General features: G+C 41.6%; 1 protein-coding gene across 1 annotated transcript; it reads right to left on the bottom strand.

The window, feature by feature from the left end:
• Positions 1 to 211: 211 nt before the first annotated feature.
• Positions 212 to 16,528, bottom strand: cyth4b (cytohesin 4b). The gene is made up of 13 exons (XM_061231624.1): positions 16,369 to 16,528; positions 10,546 to 10,628; positions 9,823 to 9,887; positions 9,279 to 9,345; positions 7,391 to 7,509; positions 6,550 to 6,630; positions 6,226 to 6,338; positions 5,697 to 5,845; positions 5,062 to 5,173; positions 4,452 to 4,528; positions 3,743 to 3,814; positions 3,237 to 3,391; positions 212 to 2,045 (listed from the first exon to the last, which is right to left on the bottom strand). Exons 1-13 carry the CDS (start codon positions 16,388 to 16,390, stop codon positions 1,964 to 1,966), a joined length of 1,197 nt encoding a protein of 398 aa, XP_061087608.1. The 5' UTR covers positions 16,391 to 16,528; the 3' UTR covers positions 212 to 1,963.
• Positions 16,529 to 19,562: the final 3,034 nt, after the last annotated feature.

Below are 19,562 nucleotides of genomic sequence, written 5' to 3'. Positions count from 1 at the left end.
AATCTTGCAGGACCATGGACGGGATACCAAAGCCCTGAGAACAATGTGAAAGTTGACCAGTTCAGTCCAACACAGGTCATATCTTCAAAACCAGTGAAGAAGGAGCTTTCATCTGGTGCTGGCTCCTTTTATACTGGAGCGTGGACTGGTTTCACTATAAATGCAACAGTCCCATCCCATAGAACGAGTCTAAAAAGCAACAAATTCAAGCTTTGGTCAATGGTACTTAATTTATTAAATAGACAACTTATACACATGAAAATAGAACATTACCTTCTCTTACATATTTACAAAGTAATTTACATAATTGTTTTTGGATAGGTATGTATGTCACATGATGAAAAAGTAAAAATGGGAACATTTATGTACTGTACATATTAGAAATGGTACAAGACGACTTGGTGTGTGAAACCAACATCAACACATTACACATCGGTAACGTATTCCCCTGAGCATATACTATATAGTACAAGTGTTTGCATACTCATTTCAAAAATGAAAGGGCGCAAGTACTGATTTTACAAATATTAAACATGAACAAAATGACTATTGTACACGTACATTGTTGTAAAAAAACTAAATGTTTAATACTGTACACAGTATTTAGGAGATGCACCACTGACCCATTTCCGGAGGGTGGGGTCAAGTAGAGTGTTACCATGTGACTGGATAAGATCAGCGTCTGCTAAGTGGTTGCATAATGTAACGCACAAACACTCTCCTTACCAACGACAGAAAAGTTGTTTATCTTGAGAAACTCTAGGCTACGTCCCATAGCTTTAGCACACATGTCGTTAGCTGATCTCTCCCACCAGAAGTGTAGAACCGTCTTTTTCTGTTCACGGTGCTAAATTTACTGGGCGGTCTGCTGACTGTTTTTAGTGGAAGTGAGAATAGCTCAAGAGGTTTCGCTCTAAATTCAGCGACTCCACGCTTTCTTCCGGATGCGGACTTCTCTGTTTTCGCCATTCGGGCGAAGGTAAAAAAAAGTTATTATTTCCAGACCATTGACAGTGGACCTATAGGCAGAAAAACCAGCGACTCAAATATACGATATTTGTATTAAAACAAAATATTTAGACGTAATGAATTGGCGCTGCAACCGCGCAATGCAAACGATCAAACATATAATGAAGTTAGCGCCAATTTTTTTGTGCACTCATTGAACGCATAGATGAAATGGATGTTGGTCGTCACAATTTTCTCTTCATGAGCCTAGTTACTGCGTTGTGCTGTTGCGTGTGCTCTCACTGCTCTGTGGATGTCACTAATCAGGCACAGGCTACGTATTCTATTACTCGGGTGGGTACACATGCACTTCTGTTCGCTTTCATAATGACTCACTCTGGATAAGAATAAGATTGCCTGCTAAAGGGGACCACACAGAGCAATGCACAGCTGCGCTTGGCATTTTTACGTAGTTTAAATTCCAATAGTCCCTGCTCTTGGCAGACCATTAATAAATCTATTTCCACGGTATCGTTGTTCTCCTCTTTTGTATCGGATGTTGTGCCGCCATTTATAACGCTACCGTGATTCCATGTGGTTTTACAGCTAATACTTGTGCCTCAACTCACTTCAGGAACTGGTGAAATTCAGGAGAGTAACTCAACTTTTTATGTGACTGCGGTTCTGTTAAGAAACGAAACGGATCAGAATTCCCAGTCTAAAGCACCACGTGATTTCATATAGTCTAGTGTAACTTAAAAGGAAGTTGAAATTGATGGTCAAAATTTACTGAATATTTTTTTGAGAAGTAAAAAAAAAAAAAAAGGTTAATTTTTCACTGTCATTTCGGTCATTGACAACAGTCACATTCAGGGTCTCTCTATCACTCTCTGTCTGCATTCACGAGTATCTGACTCCATAGATTTAATCACTTTAACAGACTGTCACCAGTCTATAGTGTGCTTCTTGGTAAAAACCCACTAAACTCCCACAATCCCAGGTGGGAGACTTGCCCTCATTCCTCCGTTACGCTGTTGATTACTTTCTTCTTGCGAACCACCACGAGGTCATAGAAGGGGTCTTTGGTGATACTTGCCCTGTGGGAAGAACAGCATTTTCCGTTGATATACACCCATTGAGCACTTTATTAGGTATTTATTAGACTTGTTTTTATTGTGTGTGTGTGACTGCTTTAGCCTATCCACTTAAGAGTTATGATGTGTTGTGTGTTCATGCACAACACATCATATGATGCTCTTCTGCATACCACTGTGGTAATGCATGGTTATTTGCGTTTCTGTCACCTTCCTGTCAGCTTTGACCAGTCTGGCCATTCTCCTCTGACGTCTCTCATTAACAGGGCTTTTATGTCTGTAGAACTGCTGCTCACTGGATTTTTTTGTTTGTTTTTTGCACCATTTTTTGCAAACTCTAGAGACTAGTGTGCGTGACAATCCCAGGAGATCAGCTCGATGAGTGTATATAAACAGGTGGCCTGTAGCGTAGTGGTTAAGGTAAATGACTGAGACACGCAAGGTTGGTGGTTCTAATCCCGGTGTAGCCACAATAAGATCCGCACAGCCAATGGGCCCTTGAGCAAGGCCCTTAACCCTGCATTGCTCCAGGGGAAGATTGTCTCCTGCTTAGTCTAATCAACTGTACGTCGCTCTGGATAAGAGTGTCTGCCAAATGCCAATAATGTAATGTAATGTAATGTAATACTGTACTGTATATACAATCAAGGTCTTCAGCAAAAAAAACAAAAACAAGACAGTTGCAACTAGTGTTAGCTCTGAATGCAACAAACAAACACACACAAGTGCTGTTATGTTGTGATGTAATTAATATCCCTTTAGGATTACTCTGGAAAAATCTTGAACGGAGTGTCAAGAATGCTCTTTGGGTCTTAATGTGACATGGGGCGACATGGCTCAGGCAGTAAGAGCAGTCGTCTGGCAGTCAGAGGGTTGCCGGTTCGATCCCCTGCCTGGGCTGTGTCAAAGACACAAGCAAGACACCTAACCCCCAAATGCTCCTGACGAGCTGGTCGGCACCTTGCATGGCAGCCAATCGCCGTTGGTGTGTGAGTGTGTGTATGAATGGGTGAATGAGAAGCATCAATTGTACAGCGCTTTGGATAAAGGCGCTATATAAATGCCAACCATTTACCATTTACCATTCACCAATGCGGAAAATGGTGAATATGCTTTATAAGACATGAAAAATCAGCTGTGTCACAGTGTGGTATGGATATGTTCCCCTGTACTATGGACCTCGCTGGTTCTTACCTGATGGACTGGATCCAGTTGTCCCGATCCTCTGCTGTAGCTGCGGAGATCATGTAGGACTGGTGCTTCCCCTCCACCACCCGGCCATCCGTCTCCGTCTTACACGCCTTGATCTTCTGCCCCTTACTGTTGGGGTTGTAGAGCTCCAAGCAGTACTGCACACACACACACACACACACACAGTTAGAGTGATGGTCTGGGTATTCAGACAAATGTACGCACGCAGGGACACACACTGTATCAAAAGCCAGCCACTCTACTTGACGAATAAGATTGACAAGATAACTAGATGCCAAGAGATGTAGTAAACTTTTCAATTGGACTGTGGTAGTGAAACATGATTGGATGACAGTGACAGTTACAGTACTGATCTGTGGTGACCCATAGTGATGACATAGTGCAGTTATAGTGACTATAGTATTGGTAATATAAAAGCACATAAGACCATTGTAAATGGTTGGAATGCTGCTTATTGCTGTATGAGACTGATTATGGGACATATATACCTGCTTGCGTGGATACGCCACCTCTCTCACACACAGGTTCTCCAGGGGAATGATGCCTCTGGGTTCTTTATCCTGGAGGAGGAGGAAACGCATGGTCTGAACAGGGCAAAGCACTGAGTTTCACTCCAAAAAACATCTAAAGCGTGATCAGTATGTTCATGGCTCTGCCTCAAGGCCACACGGTTTGCTTCCTTGCCTCTAGCCAATCCTCCCCCTCCTTATTCATGTAATCACTGCTCTCCTCCCCTCTCCATCCATTCCTTACAGTATGTCTTCCTGTACCAATAATATATGGACTCAACCCGTAGATCCCATTCCTGACCAGTGTGTAAACTATTTACGCCTTGCTATTAATGCATGACTCTGGTCCCTGCTTCTGCCCACTCACCCCTCTCTAGTCCCTTATTCTCTCAGCACACAAAAGTCTGCTTGTGGTGGGTCAGAAGTATTCTGTTTCCCCTGAACTTGGCTATCTTGGCCCTATGTATTTGGTGAAGAGGGGGACTCATCTCCCCAGGGACTTATCTTTCACAGGTCAGTTTTACTACACTATGGACAGTAATCAAGTCCATCAAATACAGGCAATACATTTAGTATTACACATTAGGTGTCTTCATAATACAGAAATACAGGCTGTCAGTTAAGAGTGTGGTACAGGCAGTTGGATGGTGGTACAGGCAGTTGGATGGTGGTACAGGCAGTTACTTACAGTGGTAAACTCGAAGTAATACAGGCAGTTATCTGTCAGAATAAACCACCTCCTCTTCCATGTCTTCACTCTGCCACCTTATAGAAGCCAAGATGAGATAGTACAGTTATTACAGATGTTCATCAATGTATCCTTCATATTGCTTACTTTAAATAGTCGGGATGCTGTTGTTGTAATTATTTCTTCACAAGGATGCACGAGTATATAGTTATCTTCAGACAAATAGTTACCATTATCAGTATATTATAAAAAAATAATTATTAGAGTTTTGCAAAATTCTACACTTTAATGAAAAGCTTCAATAAAGTTGAAATAATATAGTATGTCCCCAACTCCAACCAGAAGCAGATTAATATGAATAATCATTTTACTGTGGGTAAATCTATGTATGGTTATATTTACACCTACATTGTTGTAAAAAAACCAAAATGCTTAATACTGTACACAGTATTTAGGAGATGCACCACTGACCCATTTCCGGAGGGTGGAGTCAAGTAGAGAGTGTTACCATGTGACTGGACAAGTTTAGGGACACAGGTATGCCAGTCTGAACCTGTTTGGTGTGAAACTCTGAATCTGGTGCTGTGCAGAACGCGGTGTAATGGCTCACCCAGCTTGAGTAGCCAGCCCTCTCGGTCAGGGTTGAAGAAGGTGTGCGTGAGATCATTCCCATCATCCTCTGGGATCTTGAACGGCTCACTGCGGATGCTGTCATAGAGTTTCTGATGGGGGATGCAGAATTTCAGAAATGTATAGCCGTTTGAGGGATTCTTCACACGTCTTATTCACGTCTGTCCCTGTTACTTTGCATGATAAGGTCAATAATAAAAAAACACTGATCTAACAGTATCATGGTGAACTTACTACAGCTATGGATGGACCATGGGTATCTGATTAAGTTAATTATATGGTCTTTAAATGACAGAATATTGAACTACCTTGCTTAAAGTTATTTATAAATTGTCTTTGAATTACACCGATAATCGCAACAAATGAAACCGACCAAATAAGTTCATGTGGAAAATGGAGCAGTCAGTTGGGCCTGGCTGGCCTTTAAAACCAGAGTGTGACTGAGACAACCTAAAGGAACCCATTCACGCACCCCGCCACTGAGCAAAATGAATAATGGCCTTTGTGACAGGTGAAGGGCGTTAAAATTTCCATCAGTGATTTGCGGTTGAGCCTGCACTCTGGGGCTGCACATGGACCCTCCTCCCACCCCGACCGCCCCGGGGTTCCCCTCACCGTCAGCAGCTCGCTGGGAAGGTCGCCCCCGTTGTTGATGCCTCTGTTCATGCTGATGAACCTTTCCAGCGTGGTCTTGTCCTTCACGTTGGGGTTGTGGAGGCTGGTGTTTAGCATGATGATGGCGAATGACAAAATGTAGCAGGTGTCTGTTCAAACACGACAGCACAGACCACTAAGCAACAGTGGAACAAAGCCTGTCTGTCACCCCACACCCAAATTTATATGCTGCCCACACAGCCAAATTAATACTAAAACAACTCTTAACACACTGTATATGAGACCATCAAGGACCATCTGTATTCTGTTACAGTTGATTCTACATTGACTGTTTTGCTGTGAGTGATTGGTGCTAGCTACTGGTGTGGTGTGAACTACATTGATGAACAGCCCTTTTTGAAATCAAGCAGATTCCTGTTGCATCCTGGAAAATATCATAAAATGACGTTCAAGGCCCTCCTTCTTAAGGTCAGCTTTCAGTACGGCCTCGGTTAGCCAGTGCTCACAGAAAGTACGTAAGAAGGCCTACCTGTAGACTGAAACATGTTGGCGTTGCAGTCACAGTAGCGGGTGGCAAAGGATTCCATCATTCGATCAATCTTCTGCGCTTCTCCTGGGAGACGGAAACTCCACAGGAACTGCCTAAGGCAGACCGACAGACAGAGTCAAGGAAGGACACACAGAAACCCTGTGATGGATAGGCCTATTAGATGGTCATCCATCACAACTGAATATGAATAAATGGCAACAAAAGCAAAACTGGTAACACAGAAAAAGTGGCTGATAAGATAAAAGTAGGTGTAGTGAAATATACAGGAACACATCTTTCATCTCGTTGACATGTTGAGCTCACCTCAGTGCCTGCACAAGGTTAAGGTCTGAAAACTCATGTAGTTCTACAAAGGCTTTCAATATCTGAAGATGCATGTCCTCTCTGCACAATGAAAACATAACAAGGCAAAAATAAGCGACTGCTAATGCTATGATAAAGTACAATTGTAAACAACAATTTAATGACAACATTATAGCATCTGCATCACCTTCATGTTATCATTGTCATTGTCCCTGCCACAATCAATAAAACGGACTAAATTCAACATTCAATTCAATTGCTGAACTGGGCCATAATGATGGGATTGTTTTCTAGATTCAATGTTGCTTGATTGCACTCAGTCACAGCTGTGACCAGATACTGTTATTTCAGGCTAAACCTTTCTAGTGGTGTTCAGCTGGAGATAAGATTTTAGATAAATAAATGGGCTGGAAACCAAGTTAATTTATATCATTCTTTACTCTGATGAAAAAATGACTGTTGATGACTAATGATAAGAGGCCCAATGTTATTTCTTTTCTAAAGTCAAATGAATCGAAAAGGGATTACTCCACTGCAAAAAACAAAACATAAGTCTGGTCTTAACAATCATTTTAGTCTTATATTTTTACTTAAAACATAATTAACATAATCCCATCTCTTTCTTCCCAGATAAATCAGAAATATTGCCAATAGTTTGACTCAGGTTTACCAATAGGGTAAGACAATTTCATTTGTAAAGCAAAAAGTCAAACAAGTTTTTGTTGTTGTCGCTGTTGTTGTTGCAGTGCCCAACCATGGCAGGAGAATATCTTCAGCATCATCATCATCATCATCATCACCATCATCATCAGAAGCAAAATAATAATCATGGTGCTAATACCTCTCTCCTAAGAAGTCTCCGATGGCTGTCTTGTTCAGGCCTTCTTCTTTATACAGGAACTCTGCCACTGCTGGTGCTTTCCACTCCAGCAGCTTATTGTCAACCAGGTACTGAATGCCCTATGGAGAACCACGGAGAACCATGGCAGGAAAGAGGAAGAGAAGGATACATAGATGTAAAATATAAGGAATACTGATAGAGTACAGAGACGTTTTACCTTACTGGCATTTGGCAGACACTTTTGCATTGAGAAACAGTTGTACTTTTGCATTGCATCCATTTGTACAGCTACATGTATACTGAATTAACTCAGCTCAGTTACCTTGCTCAAGGGTAGAAATGAAGAGCTTACCTGGTAATCCAACCAACTTTAGGTTACAAGCACAGTTCCCAAACCATTACATTACACTGCCACCCTATTATTTTAAGTACACATTATTATTATTATTATTATTACATAAGAAGAATCCTTGAACTGTTCTAGATCTTGCCATCATGAGAACCACCGGATGCAGGATACAGTTTGGCGTACTGTAAGTCCTAATTTGAATTTAATGAGAAGGACATAGATCAGTTCTGTATGACATGGTACTTCACTCTCATATAAACCCAAGCAGAGAATACTGACTTATCTACTACCATGGTTGATAGAAGACCATGTTCAAATATGTAATTATCCATCCATCCATCCATTATCTGAACCCGCTTATCCTCAACAGGGTCGCAGGGGGGCTGGAGCCTATCCCAGCATACATTGGGCGAAAGGCAGGAATACACCCTGGACAGGTCGCCAGTCCATCACAGGGCAAATATGTAATTATTTTGGATGCAAATACTTTTCTGTGCTCAATTGATCTTGCCTGGTGGATTTCAGCCAACCAAGAGGACCAGAAGGCGGGGCTTTGATAGTAATTTCATAGGTTCCAAATACGCCAGACAAGCTCAGTAAAGTGAAGGAAAGTATTTGAGCACAGTAAAGTATTCAATCCAGGTCTGGTTGATGGTGGTGTGTGTTTAACTGATGTGAGCTGTCTTGGGTGCCTACAGGGTCCTTGTTGCCCCTATAAGAGGAGCTCATGTGGGTGTTCACTGACACAGGATGCGGTTTGAGCTCAACCTCCTTTGTGGTTAGAGATCTGCTCAGCGCTGCGACATCTGGGTTATAACAGGCCTCCTGCATCTGCACCTTTGTTTGTTGCACTGTTTACTAATCATATGGGGCCTTGTGCTGTCAGTGTTCCTCTTTTCATACCTGGTGTGGTAATCTGTGCCTAATTTGCCCTTTCAGTTTGTTACCAATATATGCTTCAGGGCATCATCTAACGCACATAGGGCCAGACATAGACTAAGTTTAGGCCTGAAGAATTTTCTTGTTAAGTAATTCATTGAATTTAGTCTAGAACTGCCCCATGATGTCTGGTTCTGCAGCATGACAGAATAGTTAGGGAACTGTGCTTTCAACACTAAGGTTGTAGGTCCCTTTCTGCTGTCGTACCCCAGAGTGGCATACCATACTGTACTCAGTACTCAGCCTGACTTTCTCCTGCACATATACACCTGTATAAATGCACTGTGTGAAACAGGAATGTGAGCTGGGTGCGTAACGAAATACTTTCGGATTCAAATACTTTTTTCTCTCAAAATGTACAAACCCTGCCTTCTGGTCATCTTGGTTGGCTCAACTGCTCCAGGCAAGATCAATCGAGCACAGAAAAGAATGGATGACAATGACATATTTGACCCAGGTCTGGTAAGTGGTGTTTATACAAATGTGACAAATGTGCGTGTAGTGTATGTGCCTGTGATCAATGCCTAAATGTAGTGTAAAATGTATACTAACACTCAAACTCTTAAGATGCTTCTGAGCAGGAATCTTTCGAAAGCTCACCTTTTTGGGATCCATGTTGAATTTCTTCTTTCCGCATAAGAACTTCTTGTCCCTCACAACGTTTTTGCTGAAGGCAAAGGGACCGGTGGTCATGAAATGGGCAGAGAGAGAAGGATCTGATTTATGTAAAAATAAATGGCAACTGCACAGTTTAGTGTGACCAATGCCAGAGCCAATGAACGTGCAGAGTGAAGGAATACCATTCTATCCCATGATTAAATATGGTTTCTGTATAAATAAGAGGTGGGATACTATAGTGACAAATGGGTGTGTCTTTAAAAAATAAAGCCCTTTTCTTGTCTTTAAGCACATTTCTGGGCTCTTTGTTGAGTCGAATTGCTCACACCTGGCTCTCTAGCAATCAGGTCATGATAAGCATTAGGTTTAGTCTACCCTTGCTGTGTTGGTGGCCCACAAAAGCAGGACAAAAGCACAAAGGGTAGGGGCAGGGGTTGGTTTTCACTCAAATCCAGCATATTGCGCAACGAGATGGAACAGGAAGAGGGTGACTCATCTGAAGACCTCATTACGAAAGCCCACTCACTTCTCCTCGGCCAGCTCAAAGTCCTGAATTTCGGACATGACTTTGTCAATGTCCATCTTCAGTTTCTGCAGAAGTGTGAAAAAAAGAAAAAAAGAACAAAGTCAAAAAGAGAGAATCTTCTTTGACAGGACATAAATGATGACATTAGGATGACTCACAATTATTTATGGTCGATGACATAAATATGAGATTTCACGGTGAATTCGAAGAGGACATGCTTTTTTTCCTCCCGAATGAAATGGATTTTCTGAAGTGCGGCGTTAAAAGCACTTGATCCTCGCCAAAGGGCCGAGAAGTGGCGGAGCGAGTCGCGTCTGAAAGGAGCGTGACTGCTCCTGGCTTCCACTCATCCCTTTGAAGGTGGCTTGTCATCGTTTTGAACACAAAGAGACTGGGCGAAAATAGCTCCGGAAGGAACGCAGCAAGGCATATGTGCCGCACTCTCAGAAATAAGGGTACGGAAAGTGCCTAAAAAGGTACGAATGTTTGTCGCTGGGGTGGTACCATATAGGTACGTACAACTGTACCCCTAGCCAGCAATATATAATTCATTTGCATCCTTTTTGCTTGGAAAACATACTCATATGGACCCACAGAGAACATTACTGTGCTTGAAGAACAGAAATGTCCGTGCACTGTCACTGCAGAGAGTGAAGTGAGGAATGATCAGGATGCCCGTGCTGGCCCTGTTGTACGCAAACAAGTTTAGAGTGACTCCCCTACCTCGATGTCGTCTAAAAGATCTCTCCTGTGCATCTTGATGCTTTCGATCTCCAGCTTCTCAGCCTGGGTGAATTCGGAGGGAACTGGGGAAGACACAGATAGAAATGTCAAGACAGATATTGCCAATATCATCATCATCATCGTCGTTTGAACCATAGGTACAGTATCATCATAATAACCACGGATATATGATGTCACAATTGTTTAATCAAGTCAGTGATGTCTGAATGTATCTACATGCTGTGTTTAATGCAGCATTATGTATGCACTCTAACCTGACTAGTTTAGATACAGTAAGTTAAACAGTACACCATGCCTACATTTCAGTACCCTGTCCAACAGTGTGCTTTAACCTAAAGTCACAGGCTCATGATTACACACAATTACCACAAGTGTATCCCTGCTCTGACTCACAACATGGCCAGCTCTCAACCACACAGCATAGCATCCTCATTCAGGGAACACACGAAAGCCACACAAGAACATCGGCAGAGTTACAGGAACTTTGAATACCCCCGGAGTACCAAGGGCTTCTCCTCATCAGTCGATTCCAATAGCAACGAGTACACATTACAGTGCACAACAAGCCAGAGACAAGCAACAAGCTGCACCAGCAGTATTCAATTCACTTACAAAGATATTTGTAAGCTAAGTCAAACTGTCAACACTGCAGCTAGTATATATGGTGAGCTCCATAATATTTGGGACAAATACATATTTGGCTCTGCACTGCACCATTGTAAATGCAATCAAACAAATTCACCACGGATTCGCCGCATATAAATAACAAAACTTTTTTTTACATACAGTAGCCTTCCCATTTTAGGGCATTATAATATTTGGGACAAATGGCTTCACGTGTGTTTCTGATTCGTCAGGTGAGTTCAATTGCTTCCTTGGTGCAGGTATGAAAGAGCATTCAGTGTCTAGTCTTGACTCTAGGCTTTTGATTGCCTTTGGAGGCTGTTTTTAGCATTTGTTCACAAGAGGATCAAAATTGTATCAGCAAAGGAAGCCAATATGAGGCTGAGGAAAACAGTCACAGAACCTTTGGCTTACCAAAATCTATTGTTTTCAAAATCATTAAAAAGAAAGAGAGCACTGGTGAGCTCAGCAATCACAAAGGGCATGGTAGGCCACGGAAGATGACCAAAGAACTCTCACCATTATTAAGAAAAACCTTCAGAAACACTCTCCAGCAGGCAGCCGTGGACGTGTCAGAGACTACTGTCCGCAGAACACTTCACACACAGAACAGTGGCTACTGCAAGATGCAAAACACTACTTAACCGCAATAACAGGATGTGTCCAGGTTACAGTCTGCTAAGAAGTACTTAAGAGAGCCTGCAGAGTTCCAGAAAAAGGTTGTGTGTACAGAAGAGACCAAGATTCACTTGCATGATCAGAGTGATGGCAAGAGCAAATTGGGGAGGCCAAAAGGAACTGCCCAAGAACCAAAGCCCCGTCCCCCTCATCTGTGAAACATGGTGGTGGGGGTGTTATAGTTTGGACACGTATGGCTGCCACAGGTGCTGGCTCACATTACCTTCAGTGATAATGTAATTGCTCATAGCAGCAGCAGCACGAATTCTGAAGTGTACAAAAGCATCTTATCTGTTTGAGTTCGAAATGCCTCCAAACTCATCTTCTTAAGACACACAGAATAAGAGACCCTGCTGGCATGCTGACTGGGGAGAACGAGAGATCCTAAACAGTTTTTTTGCCATCTGCCTGCACATCATGTACAATCCGCAGGACCTATCTATGACAAACATCCCTATCCAACACAAATATGTTCACTGTACTACCCTTAATCTCTCAATTCAACTGTACTCCCCCTAATCTCCATTCAAATAATGAACTATAATCATAATTATAGTTAATATTTACTTTGCATACTCTTTATTATTTAGTATTACAACTCCATGACTCATTTGTCATCTTGCATGTCTATTGTCCCACAGCATGTAACAGCAGAATACATGCTTTAGGGTACAAGCACTTTCTGCAGACAAAATTATTCAGGCAGGTTAATGAGAACAGCTTTGAAGTTTCACCTTACTTTATTTTCCAAAAGTAAAGTTAATTCCATTAAGCACTGGTGAAACAGGAACTCTGCATCACTTTAAAGCTGAGACATGCACTTCTGTACAAATTCCTTAAAGGGATAGTTCACTTTCTGGGGTTTTTGAATTGCAGGTTTGTGGTTTTAAGGAAAAACAATATTCTTCACATAACAGCAAAGCAGCTTGTATAGCAACATAACTGTACTCATCTAGAGATTGTACTGTATGTGTGCAAACTGTGTATATCAATTTGGTGATGTAAACACATATTTATTGTGAATAAAGTGTATGCTATAATACTATAGAAAAAATCATGTTCATATGTTCAGCCTCAAACTTTGCCGTGTAGGCTGCTTTGTATTGACGAGGTGTATTCTCTTGCTTTACAGAAAACCACAAACCCACAAATACCTCATATACCTGCCAGTGTAAAGCTGTCCGTTCACCTGAAATGAACAACAAGCTCTAAAATGGCAGCCCATGGACCAGGGACCCCTCCCCTTCCTATCTCAGCTCATATCTCTGCATGTAAAATTCTGATTTACATCATAACACTGATCCCAATGCCCTCACCTTAATCATGGGACATGATATCTGCTGAAAACTATAAAAAAATTCACTGATTTGACTACTATTCACATTTTGTGCATATTTACAAATATCCGAGTATCAATATACACCCACTGAGCACTTTATTGGGAACATAAAGAACTTTATTACACCTACTTATTCATGCGATTATCTAATCAGCCAATTGTGTGACAGCAGTGCAATGCATACAATCACGTAGATACGGGTCAGGAGTTTCAGTTAATGTTCACATCAACCATCAGAATGGGGGGATAATGTGACTTTGACCGTGGAATGATTGTTGGTGGCAGACAAGGTGGTTTGAGTATCACAGAATCCTGGGATTTTCATGCACAATAGTCTCTAGAGTTTGCAAAGAATGGTGCAAATTAAAAAAAATATATATATGTATATATATATATATCAAGGGAACAGCAGCTCTGCAGACAGAAATGCCTTGTTAGTGAGAGACGTCAGAGGAGAATTGCCAGACTGGTCAAAGCTGATAGGAAGGTGACAGACTCAAATAACCACACATTACAACAGTGGTATGCAGAAGAGCATATTTGAATACACAATGCATCATAAATGGATAGGCTACAGCAGTAGAAGTAAAAAAAATAAGTCTAATAAATACCTAATGAAGTGCTCACTGAGTGTACGTTAACGCTCAATATGTGAAATGTACCGAATGCAACTAATATGGCTCTTTATGCATATTTTTTTACGTTGATGCAATTTTACCATGCTAAAGTTATTGTATCTACACTGATGTCCATGATGCAACATTATTATATGCACTCTTTTACAAGTTGCTCTTGATAGGTGTATCCAAAAAAGGAATACATAATAAAAGTTTCCAGCTTTGAATAGCAGTAGCTGTGCAGTGGTAGGGAACTGCCCTGCTGTCCGGAGCCGCAGAACTCATCTTGAAACAGACAGGGTTGAATATAGCTGGGGAAGTTCCCCTCAGGACTGCACTAGCCCACTGCTGCTTCTGCTTCGTACCTGCATTCCACTTCACGCTATGACTTCTCCGGGGTTTATATGCCCTTCCTTGTTTAATACAACACTTTTACGGAGTGCACTAGCTCTCACCATTTATGCCCCAAAGGCCCACTGACAGCTGGCATAGGCCATGTTTGCTGAACTGCCTTGTTTCATCATCAAACATTTTCAGAAAATATTCGAGGATGGGCCGACAATGTTCACGCCCTCTGAAATCGCACTCCAGGTTGTGCTGAGGCCATTATTGTTCCTCCTACCAGCAGCAAAGTTTCATTCAATATCTGCAGAAAGCCGGTTGGCACTAGAAGATGAAAGGTCTGTTTGTCACAATGACAGGGTTACTGCAGAAAATTGCAATGGCAGGCAAAACACAGGTACAGAAAAAAGATGGGGATACCGTGAAGTATGTTCTGTCAGAGGAAAATTTGGACAAACATCTTGCTTCATTCTAGTTCCCCTAGTTGTAAAGGCTAGAGGTATGCCGACTAATCTTTCAGGGTGGATTCCCATGAAGCACAGAGCAATTTCACAAACACTGCTGCTCAGTTTTCAAGAATATTCAAGCATAATACATTCATGAGCACTTTATTAGGTACACCTGCACCCCAGCTCATTAATGCAAATATCTAATCAGCCAAACATGTTTCAGGAATTCAATGCATAGAAGCATGCAGACATGGTTGAAAGGTTCAGTTGTTGTTCTAAGCAAACATGGAAGAAAAGGAAGAAATGTGATCAAGCATATGATCATATTTCTGGCTTTGCCTATCAGCAGTGTGGGTACAGGTAGAACCTTTTTAACTCATGGGCGACGGACTGTGCGCCATTAGCACGGTTAGCTTCACTCTACTGCATATCTCCTATTGAAAGTAATGGTGGGCGCAGGTCGGATGCCAAGGGAATCACTTTGGCTGTCAGTCATGCCGCAGCAGCCAAACCACTTTCAGTAGCTTGGGCAGAGAAGGTCCCATATCCACCACAAGACTCACCAACTTCTTAAGTATGTAATTTGCCCGTCTTTTTACTGACTTTGCATTTTACCAGACACGCATGCATAAAAGCTGAAAACTGTTCTGTCCGTATACGAAATGTTTTGTCGTGGCCTGTCAATGGTTAAACCAGTGCTAGTGTAGTCACCTAATATTTCACGTGGGCAGGGGTAACTGGCGGCAAATGGATTCCGCATAGACACCCACACCCTCCAGGACCGGCATAGACCATAAGGCCTTTCACTGTGGCACCATGACATAGGTTTCCATCCTGAAGAGATATGAGTGCCCAAACACAAACACCTCACAGGCAGTCCACCTGCAGAAAGCTATGCTGGATTATGCCGGTCACCCGTGGGACAAATAACTGGGGTCAGACCGTAATATTAAAAGGCACGTGTTCAAACTGCAGACTGCAGCTCTATTGCTTTGACCCAGTTTGGCCTTTCCACCTCCCTGCTCTCGTGACGAGAGACAAAACCGCACGCCACCCTCAGAACTGTCACAATCCCCTTGCTTTCACCTTGGCTCTCAGAGTTTGGGTCTGTGCCACGCCTGGCACGCAGAATATGATCGCTTCAACTCAATATGATAAAGTGCCAGGCAGCTCTGTCAGGTCACTGCAAGTGTGTCTTTCTGAATATGGAACTATGAGGCACGTTAACTATGCACTTATGCATAATTACCTCCTGGCACAATGTGAACACAATGATAAATGAGCAAGGTAATGTGCCATTTAAATATTAGGCTCTCTTTATGTTTGTATATGTGTAGTAATAGGCAGTATGATAACTGTCTTAGTGATAACTGCTAAGCACTGTGGCTGTTATATGCTTTCTCTACAACTATTTTAGTGTGATGTTAATTCAGTCTGTGTCTAATTTGCGCAATGTATCTAGTCATGTTCGCCTTTTAAATGAGGCTACGACAGATATGACCGTATGCCAAACGGACTGAATTAATTAAACTTTGCCTACATATTGTAACCTATAATAACCACCAACGCATAGCCAATTTAAAAGCAAAGTGACTACTTGATGAATTCTAATGTTATTAATTTGAAATTAATTAATGTTGTGAAGATCTAATCTATAATGGGTATTCAATAGAAGGAAAATCTGTGACAGAACAGAGGAAATGACCGATAAACAGAGCGAGCAGGTTGATATAATGAAAATGGCAAGACTCACCCGGGTGGCAGTAGGCTGTCATTGATGCGCTAAATCTGAATTAAGCATTAATTTAAAGGCGACAGCGATGTCGTTAAACAAATAGTACTGTTTGACAGAGCAGAGCAGGGGCACAGAGCTATCGAAAAACTTCCTTCACCAGCTGTGTATACTTTCTTTGCGCTTCTCCCCGCGGCCACTCCCCCAGACCACATATCGTCAGAGTTCATCAGAGCTGAAGTGGACAACCGTTTCTGGAAATGATGCATATGCATACGCAAATGGCATTGGCTACTTGATTTCTGCCATTGGTAAAGAGTGTGTTTTGCGTGTGTGAGATGTTGGCGTAATTTTATTACCTGTTTTTGCTGTACAAACATGTAATTAAAATAATAATAATAATAATAATAATTATAATAATAATAATAATAGCATTTGTTTCTGTATTGCTGTTGCGTTGTTCTGTCTGCACGCTTGCGGTCGAAACGCTTGCGTTGACTTTATTCAAATGACTAAACGAACTTTTCAACTTGATGGGTAATTGTTCCACATTCAATATACATTATTCTGTTGAGGGGGTAATTGATCATTCTCATCCCAAGTATTAGAGTCTACCGCACTCCAGTGGCGATGATATGATACTACAATTCTGGCTGACAATCAGGTTGCCTCTACCAAAAGGCTTAGACTTGGCTGTAGGTGTAGGACTTTACAGCCGAAGCATACCTCAAAGTCCTCACGTGGTTTCGTGACAACAAAATCTATGTTCTGCAGAGGCTCAGGCGCTGGGCCTCAATCCAATGGAAAATCTGAGGGCAGCTGAATTTATCAATCAGACTTCCTGTTAATCACATGGCACTGTTTGTCACCATGGAGACACTGGTTAAAATGGGATTAAAGGCCTCCAGGGAACTTGGATCCACTTCCAGTTAAAGTGACTTTAACAGCAACTGGCTTGATCGTTCTTCTTCTTGTGAAAAAAATGTATTAGGCAGTTTACTTTAACCCTACTATTTAATGAGCCTACTTAAGTTCATGACAGGTCCTGGTGTGTCTTATCCTGGATTCATGTTACTCATCCTGATAGGATTATTAAGTCTGGAGCTTTATCTGATTGCCACCAAAATGTAGTAGAGCTACACAATATAACAACCCTACTAATGATATTTTTATTCAGACTTATTATGATAGATTTCAATTCATATCTAATGTTGACGATGCCTGGAATTTTTCATACAGGAATTCATACAGGACTAAAACAAAAACAGGAATTCATACAGGACTAAAACAAATGTGAAGTCTAACTATTATAAAGATTTTCAGAGACCTCAACAGTTTTGTAATATGATCAATGGTATTTTGAATGAATCTAATTGCATTTATACTATTCAGATTTAAGTTCATGATGAAGGTGCTCATGACTCACTTATTTCCAAAGCTTTCAATCAGCATTTATCTTCTGTCTGCAGTTCCCATTTCTCAGATTTTCTCAACACTTTAAATTCCTATAGCAATGCTACATGTAATGCCTCTTTTCTTTTAGAACAAATATACATGTTATGGTTCAGCACATTCTCAATCATACCTGACTGAATGTATTTAACTGACCTCTCTTGTATTAATGCACCCACTTGCTGATTTATTTAATTTGTGCTTTCTAATCGAATACCCTCGTGCATTTCCATTTACTGGAAATGTGCTGGAGTTACTGCTCTCCACAATGGAGGTGACCCCTTCCATCTCAGTAATTATTGTCTGTATTCTATTTTTTGTACTTCAGCTCAAGTTTTCGAGATTATCATAGTATATTAATGACTTTACCATTCAAAGCTGGATTTAGACACATTCATAATCAATAAGTGTAATGTTAAACTAAGAAATTTAAAAATGATATTGTGTGTATGTGTGTGTGTCTGTGTGTGTGTGTTTGTGTGAAAGTGTGAGACATGCATGTGTACATGCATATGCATGTCTTTCATTATATTCTCTTCCTTTATGTTCCTTTATGCTGGGGGAAGATCATCAGTTATACAACCAATGCCTTCCCTGGAGAGTATATCCCTACTGTGTAAGTATCTCTCATCCGTGAGATTGTCACCCTCCTGTGAATATACATACCTACTGATTGCAAGGAGATTGTAGCTTCCTGTGTAAGTATGGATCTCTAAGGAGACTACTTAGATACTGACTGTGTAACAATGAATTTCTAAGGAGAGTGCTTACATACTGACTGTGTAAGTACTGTATGAATGTCTAAGGTGAGTACTTACATTCTGACTGTGTAACTATGGATCTCTAAGGAGAGTACTTTACTGAATGTGTAATTTTGTTTAAAATGAACAAACTTAAAAACGTGTTGTGCACAGTTTATTAAAATGCACTTTTAAATGATGGTTTTTGTGGCATTTTTGTGGATTTCTGAGGCCGAAAAATGTTTTTTTTCTTCCTGGTTGCTGATGCACATATCTAATATGCCCCCACAACTCACAGCATCACAGATACACTGAACCACTGCCTTCCCATGATCAGCTTTTTGGCCTTATGATGCCCACACTCTCCACCCATTATCACTGCCTTTACTGTGCAGTCTGTTATTACTGCTGTACTAAAGTGAGTGCGTGTGTGTGTGTGTGTGCGTGAGGGTGCGGGCCTGCGTGTGTGCGAGCACATGCATGTATGTGTGTGTGTGTGTGTGAGGGTGCGTGTGCGTGTGTGCGAGCGCATGCATGTATGTGTGTGCGTGTGTGTCCGTGCATGTGTGTGCGTGTGTGTACATGTGTGTGTGTGTACAAGTGTGTGTGCGTGCACATGCATGTGTGTGTGCATGCATGTGTCTGCATGCATGCATGTGTATGTGCGCGTGTGTGTGTGTGTGTGTGTGTCTGTACGTGCACTAAAGTGTGATTATTTCTCTTTAACTGGAGGTGTTCCTCATCTGCTTCTCATTGGTGGAGCCAGACCCTCTTATGAAACTGTCAGAGCCAAGGAGAGAGCCCACTAACTCTGACTCACACACCACATCCTCCTCTGGTTCTCATATACTTCACATACAAACCTAAACACTTTGTGTTGCCTGGGACTGCCAATGGGTAATTTAGACCCTAATGCAGCTAGTCACTGGCAGGGGTGTAACCTGGAAATATAAAAGGTCAAGAGACTAGGCTGGGTTATGTTAGACTGGAGTTAAGCTTTTTAAATTTAGTCATTTCTGAGGA

This window comes from Conger conger, chromosome 2 (assembly GCF_963514075.1).
Source record: "Conger conger chromosome 2, fConCon1.1, whole genome shotgun sequence".
In the NCBI taxonomy this organism is placed as follows: domain Eukaryota; kingdom Metazoa; phylum Chordata; class Actinopteri; order Anguilliformes; family Congridae; genus Conger; species Conger conger.
This window is presented reverse-complemented; position numbering and strand designations above follow the sequence as displayed.